At 35.5% G+C, this 11,004-nt stretch overlaps 1 protein-coding gene across 7 annotated transcripts; it reads left to right on the forward strand.

The window, feature by feature from the left end:
• The first annotated feature begins 235 nt into the window (after positions 1–235).
• On the forward strand, positions 236–9,663 carry LOC112501647 (plant cysteine oxidase 4). 7 transcript variants are annotated; one of them, XM_025105338.1, is made up of 7 exons: positions 273–424; positions 671–849; positions 1,715–2,094; positions 7,421–7,566; positions 7,673–7,820; positions 8,960–9,175; positions 9,307–9,663. In XM_025105338.1, the coding sequence occupies exons 3-7, from the start codon at positions 1,995–1,997 to the stop codon at positions 9,423–9,425; spliced, it is 729 nt and encodes a 242-aa protein (XP_024961106.1). In that variant the 5' UTR covers positions 273–424; positions 671–849; positions 1,715–1,994; the 3' UTR covers positions 9,426–9,663. The 7 variants fall into 7 exon arrangements, with proteins under 7 accessions (XP_024961103.1, XP_024961106.1, XP_024961104.1 ...); XM_025105336.1 differs by lacking the exon at positions 671–849 and adding an exon at positions 1,408–1,546 and having other exon boundaries at positions 278–424; XM_025105334.1 differs by lacking the exon at positions 671–849 and adding an exon at positions 1,408–1,526 and having other exon boundaries at positions 278–424.
• Positions 9,664–11,004: the final 1,341 nt, after the last annotated feature.

Raw genomic sequence — 11,004 nt, forward strand, 5'->3', positions numbered from 1 at the left:
TATATTTAAATTTACTCAAAAATAAAAACGCTATCGTTTTTCTCAAAATTATATAAAATGATATTGTACATCAATAGAAATAGAATAAAATAAAATATTAAAATTGAGATATATCTCGTTACATTGCATAAATATCATTCTATTTTATTGTAATATATGGAAAGAAAATTACTAATAATAAGCTTTAAATTAAATACCATATAAAAAGATATTCACCCCATCCTCTCATAAAAGTGGCATCCTCGTGAATTTAACTGAGAAGAAGGGCAAACCTGTCAGGTGGTCAACAGTCTGATCGCTGCCGGAATCCTCCAAAACACATTAACAATACACGACAGATCTTCCGGTTTCCTTTTTTCATCTCTTCTCATTCGGATCATCATCACCATCAACATCGCTCCTTTTCTCACCATGCGTTGCCAAGGTACACACCGCGTTTCTCGTGACCATATGCTGTTTTTTTGGTCACGCTTATCATCAATCAATTGCTAATTTCTCGAATCTTTAATCAACAAAGCTGTGTTCTTATTGCCATCTTAATTTTGGTGGGTATTGGTAAAAGGGTTTCTCTTCTGCTGAATTTAAATGAATTAGACTGATGGGTTTTTGATTTTTCATGTTCGGATGTCTCTGATTGCACACCCAAATTGAATTTTGATTGTTAAAATAGGTTAGGTCTTAAATTTGGGTTGAATGTTGAGTAATTTAGCTTGCTGGGTGGACGAAGTTCGAGTTAGAGTGCAAAATTGATTGATCTTTTCTTTCCAAATCGACGAAGTGAGTGCGTGTTTGTTGCTCACGTCATTTCGTAGAGACTGATTATTACGCTCGAAGGGTTTCTCGTTCGTGGTAAAGCATCCATTAATTTTCTTTACTTATATGACTTTTCATTGGGTAATTTAGAAAGCTCTCTGTTTATGTCAATATATATTCTTTCTTCCATTTTGTGCCCAAATTTAAGGCTGAGATGCATGAGGGTTGGAGATATCACTGAATTTAATTGGAGGAATGTTTAATTATTTGGCTCTGTTTATTATATTTATGTTATATTCAAGGTGCAATAACATGATAATTCGTTTACACCAAAATCAAGTAACTGACATTTTGCAAGTACTCCTTTATCAAAACTCAGTGTTTCCTTTATTTACTGTTAGTATCAGTTTTGAAATAGTACCTTTAGTATGTAATGAATTCTACTGGCCAGATTCAGGAGTTCCCTCTGCAAATCAATAATATATATTTTGTTGAATGACTGACTCGTGTACAAGGTTAAGCTTATAGCTGGACATTTACATCTAGCCTGAACTTCCCCATGTGCACCACCTATGCTTTCATGTGAAAAGTCTACATAGGTGAATCACTTGGCACAAACTAAATAGAATGTATATTGCATTGTTGACATCACAGGGGAGAAGTTACAAGCAGGAAGACTTGGCCCCATTGCCTACTAAGCATGAACTCTGATACCATGATAACCCACCAAGTCGTCTAAAAGCTTAAAGTGGCGGATGAAAGGCAAAACAATTGTATCTAGCTTAATCATCTTGTAATGTTGGTTTGTTGCATGAGTTTTCAAATTATCAGTCAATCATACTTGGGTTAAGTGTGATATTTGAGATGAATATTCAGTAATTTAGCATCCTCACTTGATAAATATTTGGTGTGACATGCAAATTGTTGATACATTTACCCCAAATTTGTTTTTCATATGCAGGGGAGAAAACATGTGGCATGTTACCATTTGATGGAGATTTAGATACTCTTCTCTCCAAGTTCGGTGGCATTGTAAGATTTAGTTACTGACAGATCGTGATTCCAGTTCACTACACTAGCTTTGTAAAAGCACTGAAGGGTCTTCTGTTCTACTAGAGGACCCTTCTGTCTGGCTTCTGGATTACCTTCAACCTACTGCAGTAGGGCAAGGTTTCTGCTGAGGGGAATTGGTAATTCGTTCAGGGTTAAACACAGCGGTTTGGTGGTCGTGTTGCTAAATCATGCCAGCAATACAAAAGCTTTATAATGCTTGTAAAGTATCTCTATCTCCCAATGGGCCTGTGTCAGAGGACGCTCTTGAAAAAGTTCGTGCTCTCTTAGGTAATGATTCTCCGTTGTTTGCTTATTGGTTTTTATGTGTGCTTATGGTTTGCCCATTTGCTTGCAAATTTAATGTGGGGTTGTGTTTTCTGCCGCAGAGGCTCTTTAATTCCTGCTAAAGACAGGAATTTGTCACTGTGGGTTATGTAATGTCCATAAAGAGATTTCAAAAGTATAATTAGGTATAAAATTTTAGTATCACAACAATATAAGTTCTTACTATAACAATAGTCCACTTGTACTGCAAAATCTGAAACAGCGTAAAAGAAATTCTTCGTGGATGATTCTATGCATAAATGTGATTTCTCTAAAAAATTTGGATCTTGATGTCCAATGACTTGGATGAAGTTGATGTGCAGACGGATTAAAAGGGGGTTTTTTTTTCGTACTGTCGATTGTACCATATCTTTGTTTGCATTGAGGTTTGCTAGTGTCTTTTGTTTAATTTTGCTGAAGTCTTCCATTATCAATCTCAGAAGGGTTGGCATGTTTTTGCTATGAAGATATGTATAGGAGCAAATGATAGTTGGTCAGATATTATAATTTAATCTTAATCATTTGACCTCTACCGGGTAGTGCAATCATAATATACTTAATATAGGATACTATTCCCCCAAAGTATTCATGATGTATGAAGTGAAGCCAGGTAGCTAATGCTAAGTAACCATCTCTGGTGGTGTAAATGTTCATTTTTAGTATGTTTTTTTTAGGGAAAATCACCAAAATAGCCACATTTCACCTCACTCTATCACCTATTAGCTTCTGAAATATTTTTTTTATCACCAAATAGCCCAAGATTTCGCAAGTAGGCTATGCAAACGCACTTTTTCTTGCGAATTGTACTATTTCTTTATATTGTAATGAAAAATGGGGGGACATTTGCGGATAATTTTTGGTAAAATGCATAATTACCCGTTGCAATTAAGTGCATTAATTACCCGTTACAATAAAAATGCATTTAAGTGCATTAAAGTTGGTGACCCTCTAATTCCTTTGGTATTAATGCATTTACCAAAAAATATGTTTGGGAAAATTTTGGCAAATGGGTGATTTGCGGAGTGTTCCCATGATGGTTTTCATTAAAATATAAAAGAATGTATAATTTGCAAGAAAAAGTGCGTTTGTGGAGCCCACTTGCGGAATCTGGGGCCATTTGGTGATATAATATATTTTTTTCAAAGGCTAAAAAGTGATAAGACGGGTCAAATATAGTTATTTTGGTGATTTATTCTTTTTTTATAATTAAATGCCTAACTAGACCTGAAAAGAATTCTGATCCGATGCCATTGAGGTCACAACAGATGAGGCTGCTTTACACAGAACCCGTTGAAGAATATTTGGCCACAATATGTCGATACACATTTAAGATATGCCTTGTACGTGTAAAGCGTTCATATAGGATCCATAGAGGATTTTTAAGATACATGATGTGCATTGAAATGTGTTTAATATATAATATATAATGTAAACCAAATGTTGAAGTTGAAGAATGTTTGATCTTCGAATAAGTGATTGCCGTATGAATTATAACCATATCTATATTGCATGTTGTTGTGTTATTAGCCACTGAAGTTCGACTCTCTACATTTTTTTTTGCATCTTGTACTTCACTGTTGTCTTTCAAGCAATTAAATGAGACCATCTCTTTTGGAAAATCTTCAGCACTTTCTTAAGATTAAGATAATAAAGAATAGCAACCACTACTTATGTCCGGTGCGTAGCTATCATAGGTAGGATGTTATGTTTTGTCTTATACTCTTATGATAAATTGATACTACGATGGCTTCTAAAGTTCACAAAACAATCCTCTGCTTTCTACGTTACTGGCTTTACATTGGAGATTTGCCTGTTGGTCTTGTTTGATTCTTACATTGGCCAATTATATTTGGACTGGGCAGGGCTACTCATGGCCACATACACAGGTCTAGTCCGGAGGTTAAACGCTGTGTTTTCATGTAACCCATTATATGGATTCCATATATATTATCCAACTACGTCATTGAAAGGACCCACAAATGACCGTGAAAATATGAAAACAAATGAATAAGAAATAGACCTTTATTACATGCCAAGATGATATAGGATTGTTGTGGCATTATTATTTTGGTGTTGCTTGCACAAAAGGTTTTATATATATATATATATATATATATACACATACTTACATACATACTCGATAATATACATGTGTGTGTATATATGTATATACATGTCTTAATGTGTATAGATACATACACGTGTGTGTGTGTGTGAGTGCGTGTGTGTACTGTATTTTCCATGTTAAGCAATTCCTAGATTTTTGCGGCAGGTATGTTCCGTCATGCATTTATAGAGTACTTGAGGTGAGAACAAAGCTGAATTTGTAATTCGAAAAAACGGGTAATGCAGGCATCAATCATCTGCTAAGGTAGAAATGGCTGTCAAAAGAACAATAGTTTCATTATCCCCTATTTTTAATAGAAGAAGAATAAGTACTTATTATAGAACTTATCTTAGCTAACAATGCTAATGGTATAGTTAATAATTGTCTTAGTAACAACCATAATGATTATTTGAAATTCTTTCCTAATAGAATCCTAATTATCTCCTGTTCTTCCTACTTTATAAATGAATACAGAATTTAAATACTAATACTTAAATTCCAAAGGTTAATCTCTTCGAGTTTCCATTCATGCACTTATCTTCCTGGTTATTTTTTTTTTGTTAACCTTAGGATCATCTTCCTAAAAATGACCACCAGGCAACTAAATCAGTTTTGCTCTGTATGTTTGTGAAAATGAGATTGCAAAATTTGGTCCATTGATTTGTACTTGGTGGTTTATTCACACTTTTTTTGTATATAAAATATTATTTTTGCAATATGTATTTCAACTAGAGGTGATCATTTCCGGGCCCGGGCCAGACGTGGGCCGCGCCTAACTTGTTTTTGTCCAACGGGCCTAATATTGTAAACCCAAGCCCTTTTTTTGGGGCCTGACAACTTGCCATTGTCCGCCCTATAAATGGACCGGGCTTTCCCATGGGCTAACGGGCCTAAAAAGTGTAACTCTTAATCAACAAATGTGGAACCAAAAAGTAAAGGAAAAACTCTGTTGCAATTAAAACTTTAAGCAACTACTGACTCTTATCAATTATTGATCGATTAGGACTTTCAACATAAGGATGCTAACAAAGATAATGTAGAGCCTTTTGGGTTCTCAAGAAAAACCAAAGAGTCCCAACTCCCATCCTATAACTTCAATAATTTAATTTTAAAATATACTAGTATAATTTTAATTAATGGTAAAAAAATATTAATTATAAAACATAAACGTACCGGGCGGGCCTGTCCATATTTATTTCTACATTGCCCATGTCCGCTTGTTAATTTTAACGAAGAAACCCGGGCCCGTCCATTTTCTCGATAATGGTTGTCCAAGCCTGTATTTTTAGCGAGCCGGATGGGCAGGGTCTAATGGGTCGTCCCGCCCATGAACAACTCTAATTTCAACTATTATGGGTGAATGTCTCTTGATGTAGTATTTACATCCTAACCATATTGGAGACTGGTGCTTTAATTTTTGCAAGGATGCAAGCTCCCTAAACTGATCCATTCTGTTATCTGTGTTGTTGCCTCTTTCCTCCCTCCTCTAGATATGTGCACAAGTTCAGATAATCTTGCAGATGGCGTAGTTGTTTTATTAACTTATTTTGAGCCTTTTGTTGGTGCATTTGTATACCACAGATAGAAGTTTTTGAAAGGCCGTCCTTCATTTGTCTCCAGAAACAACCAAGGATGTAGTCACATTAAGATGACATTTAGATAGTAGCATCTCAGATGCTGGCTGCTTGGCTGCAAAGGGATATAAGGTGTAGGAGACCTGCAATAAGATAGAAGCCATGGTAGGATGTGTTCGGTAATACTACTACAATGAAATATTGAGAGTTCTATCATGTATTGGATGCTTTCCCAATTTATGTTAGTTTAAGATCTATCTACTTGTGGGTGAAGTAGGATTTTATAGCCTCAACCAGGTGCCTACTATTAAAGTATTAAATCATAGCGAACCCTGCTACTATGACCTATCAGATGTGGATCATTTCACTGCTTTGAAGTTGGTGTTGCTATTCACAATTCGACCTATAGAGGTGTGTTAGACTTTTGTCTGGTTTTGACTTGTGATCATTTCATCCCCAGAGGAGGCATTCATTGGTATATAAAAAAGTAGTTTCTTAGTGCAAGTATCATGATGAAGAATGCGATGAGGATGTTTGCCATACGAAAGTAATGGATGAAGCAAGAAGCAAAATCTAAGATGAATGTACCCTGGAATTTTATCTTGGGATTTTGGAGGGATGTATGAAAGGGTGTTGGTCAATTACTCAACTGGTTTTGAAATATTTGATTTAGTATTTGATGCTAAATAATTGTCATCAAAATTTGGTCCATTGGCATCAATCTTATTGTTACTGTACTAGAATCAATTAATTGCTTGATCGGTATCAAGTTATGATGTTAATTTTATTCAGATTCTGTTTGGATTTGCATGATAATATATAAAGATTGATGGACCTGTACATCAATGTGAGTCTATGATGAGGTAAAAGAGTTGAATCATTTTGGAATTATCTTCATTTGTTGCATGTGAAAACAAGACTGCTGTTTGTTTTTTTATTAACCTGGATATCCAGCCCGCTATGCATGTCGACTAATCCCAGGGCGACCACCCGCTTCGCGGGTAGCCCAGAGTCACCGCATTTGAACCTCCGTGGCCACAAGGGGATTTTTATTCCTCCTTCGATTCAAACCTGGGACCTCCAGACACTTTTGACCTTTGGAGCCCAAGCTCAAACCAATCGGGGCACCACCCTTGTGGTTTCAAGACTGCTGTTTGTTTCATATGTATTTGGTGGTTTCCTATTATCCACCAGTTTATGTTAATGAACAGTTTGTCTTTACTGGTATAATGGATGTCAGTTTCAAACTAAAGAGCTTTGATTGCTCGAAAGATTATGAGGAGTTGAGGACATCGTGTGTAGCTATAGGTTGTTGGTACATTGTTATGTCAAGTAATAGAGGTTTCTATTTATTTTTGTCTCGAGTGGTTATAAGTTTTTCATCACTTTCTGTAGTTTTTGAGGGTGCAAATCCCAACTACATCCAAGTGCTGCAATATCTAAAACTTTGGGGCTTTATCTTTTTGCCATGCTCTTATTTCTCTTTTAGTTTAGATAATAAACAACAATCTCTTCACAAAGTGTTACATTTCTCTGTTCTCATATATGGGCATGTTTCTTGATATGTGTAATCCTCTGTCTCTTTATGCATTGATCTTTTCTTTTTCAGATAAAATCAAGCCTTCTGATGTTGGCCTCGAGCAGGAAGCACAATTAGTACGTAGCTGGACTAGGCCTGTGAATGATCGCAATGGGAGCCACCGGTCTTTACCGCCAATTAAATATATTCATATTCATGAGTGTGATAGCTTCTCTGTAAGTTAAAAGTTGAAAAGTTAAAATATGGACTCCTTGTCGTTCCATTATGATACAAATCTAGTTTTGAATTGCGGGAACTAGTATTCTTCATTTTCTTTTTCAGATGGGGATATTCTGCATGCCATCATCCTCTATCATTCCTCTTCACAATCATCCTGGAATGACCGTGTTAAGCAAGCTTCTTTACGGATCAATGCAAGTCAAATCTTATGATTGGCTTGATGTACCCTTGCCGTCTAATAAATCTGAAGGTATTCCCTTCTGTGATTCTAGCATATGACAGTGTTCTTCCTGGGGCATGCTCAACCAATTAATGTGTTACTACATGCATACATACATACCTACATACATACATATATATATACAGTAGTTAATTGTTCCAACTATAGAGGATAAATTATTCAAGGACGGAGAAAGTTAATTAGTAAGGGTGACTTAGGACACAACGTTATTCTGTTAGTATTAGTAGTTCGGTTGATCTTATGTTAAAGCAAGGACACCATAGCTTTCTCGTTTACTCGAGTAAAGTGACTCGTGCTGTTTTCCTTTTATGATACAAGTCTAATAATGACTTTCCAATAGATTTCATTTACAGTAGTATTTTTTTTTTCTTTTGTAAACATGAATATGTGTGTATTTTGTATTTTGAAACATCGTTGGAAATGCTATTTCAACATGTTTGTTGGGTATTGTGTGTTACCTATTGGCTACGGGTATTCTGGTGAATCCTAGTATTACAAGTCTGTTTTGCACAAATGTACACAGTCTAAAATGAGTTTAACTTAGCTTCCGAGAAGTGCTATGATGAAGGTGTATTAGGTTACATAAGATATTCAGTTAGGCCATTTAACATTCAAAATTACATTTTTGTCTCATACGAAAAAGGGAGATGTGATTATATTGTGGGACCCATTTACTTGATCTGAATAGATTTGAGACCAGACTCACAAAATGAAGAATGGATGTAAATAATGTAAATGATAAGCAGACGAATTTGTAGTACTTGTCTTCGATTAGGTGTACACTCAATTTTTTCACAAGCCGGGGGTTTTCATGTAAACAGCAGCTAACCTTGGGGTAGAGGACAAGTTTACGTACATCCCCCATCACTCCCAGGCCCTACTTTCAAGTAGGATATACTGGTTCGTTTGGTTTGGTTTATCTTTGACTAGGTTTACTAAAAACCATTGGTTCCCTGTTAGCATGATATCAACGAATGCTTCACATCTGAGAAATATTGGGGTTCCCATCTTTTTCCTTATTTTGTGATGTGGGCTTTCTTTCTTTTAAGTTTATGAACATCTGCAGGATCCTTTCTTCCATTTCGTTGACATAGTTGTGTTTACTTGTATTTTGGTATCAATTTTAGTTGTTTTTTCTTTATTAATGGTAGATGCAGTAGCGAGACCTGCAAAGCTTGTGAAAGATGGAGTGATGACTGCTCCCTCGAGAACAACAACTCTTTATCCAACTAGTGGAGGCAACATCCATTGTTTCCGAGCCATAACTCCATGTGCTCTATTTGATATTCTGTCACCGCCTTACTCCTCTGAAGACGGTCGACACTGCACTTATTTCCGGAGGTCACTTGGAGGAAATCTACCTTGTAAGCCAACTTAATATTTTTGTTGCATACTGTTTTCTGTCATCTCCTTGTGAGAATTTTCTTAGCACACCGATCGAGGTAGATGGTCTTATGAGTAGTTTTGGTTGACACTAGTTTGTTATGTTGTGAAGGTACGATCGAGGTAGATGGAGTAGCATTCTCGGAAGTTGCATGGTTAGAAGAATTTCAACCTCCTGATGATTTTGTGATTCAGAGGGGTCAATACAAAGGCCGCGCAATCAAGGCTTGAAACAAACATTCTGAAATCTCGTTTCTCTTAACATTTATTTAAACTATTTGTGGTCATATGTGCAAGCGTAGCGTTGCGTTGTCGGTTTCGGAGATCTCAAAAATGGCAATAATCTAACTTCATTCATGGTATGGAAATTAGGCAGGTTTTGTATATACACATAATATGGACCTACTTCACACCAAGAAGGAATCTAATACTCTTTTTTAGTTGCTAATCATGGTTTGGATCTTCACAACTCTTACCTCCACGTCCTATCTTGGTTATGTTTTTGTGTACCTGCACTGCACTTCCATTTCTCTTTTGTTTGTTAGTCTGTTTGATTTCTTCTTAGGAGTTGTTTGACAGTTGCTGAATGATTTGGTGTATAATGATTAAGTGGTCAGAATGATTAAGAGACTTTCATGATATAATGCAAAATGAAATATAATTGTTTGGTAATTGTTTACAATAAAATCAGGACACTTAATGGTTAAGGGCGGCCCAAGATACAAAATCATTCAGAGGCTTTTGAAACCATTAAGAGGCGAACTTTTTTTTTTGTTTAACAAGGTTCATCTCTTAATGATTCAGATGTTGCCTCTTAATGGAACTATTAAGAGGTAAACAAGCAACCTTTAACTTGTTTTTCAAATTTTAGCACTACTTCTCTTGTTTTGAAGTTCGTTTTTGAATGTTCTTATGTACTCTTTCCACCATTTTTAAGCGGTTTTGCATACTGTGCGCAAGTCGTAGGTCTGTCGTTCTATTTTCTGTATACGTCTTATCCAGTTTTAGGTGGGATATACTGGATTTGTTTGATTTAGTTAGTTGTGTTCTATCAAGTTTCCATCCACTCAAATGGGGCATGTTACAAAATCTATGGATCTTACCAAATGTATCATCTTCTTTGTGTTACTTTTTTTGTAGTTGAGTATTATAATCAAATATGTTTTAACTTTAGTTTAATGTCTTTTTGGATATTTAAAAAAAAAACTCATTATATTCTACACAGAAGTAGGGTTTGAAAACGTAAATATTTCATCTTTTTTAAGGGTCAAAAGGTTGTTTTTGAAAATATCCCAGTAAAATAGTTGCCTCCGAGACGCAAGACGTGTTATTTGCGCCATGATATTAGTATTAGAGGTGTTCATGGGTTGGGTTGATCGGGTTGAAGACATTTGAACAACCCAACTCAATGCTTACAGTTTGAAAATCTTAACCCAACCCAAAACGTACAGGTTGGTCGGGTTGATACTTTGGTACATTAAAATATTCTTCTAACCTTGAATATATTATTTTTCTACTCATAATTTATTTTTCATCATCAACCAGTTGATACAACTTATTCATACTTCTTAAATCTTACGTATATCACATTCAATTAATTTTCGCAATTTACATATATATGTTCACAGTTACTAAACATATATACGAATGAGTTATATAGAGATGGAGAATAGATTGAAAATATGTGTATATGAAGAGGGTACGTGATAGTGTAATTGTCTAATGTATATGTTAATAAAAACTCATTAATCATATTAAATCCAAGAAATACGAAGATATCGGGTTCATCGGGTTGGGTTGTGTTCAAATT

The sequence above is a fragment of the Cynara cardunculus genome, unplaced genomic scaffold (assembly GCF_001531365.2).
Source record: "Cynara cardunculus var. scolymus isolate 2C unplaced genomic scaffold, CcrdV1 Un_Scaffold_363, whole genome shotgun sequence".
Lineage (NCBI taxonomy): Eukaryota > Viridiplantae > Streptophyta > Magnoliopsida > Asterales > Asteraceae > Cynara > Cynara cardunculus.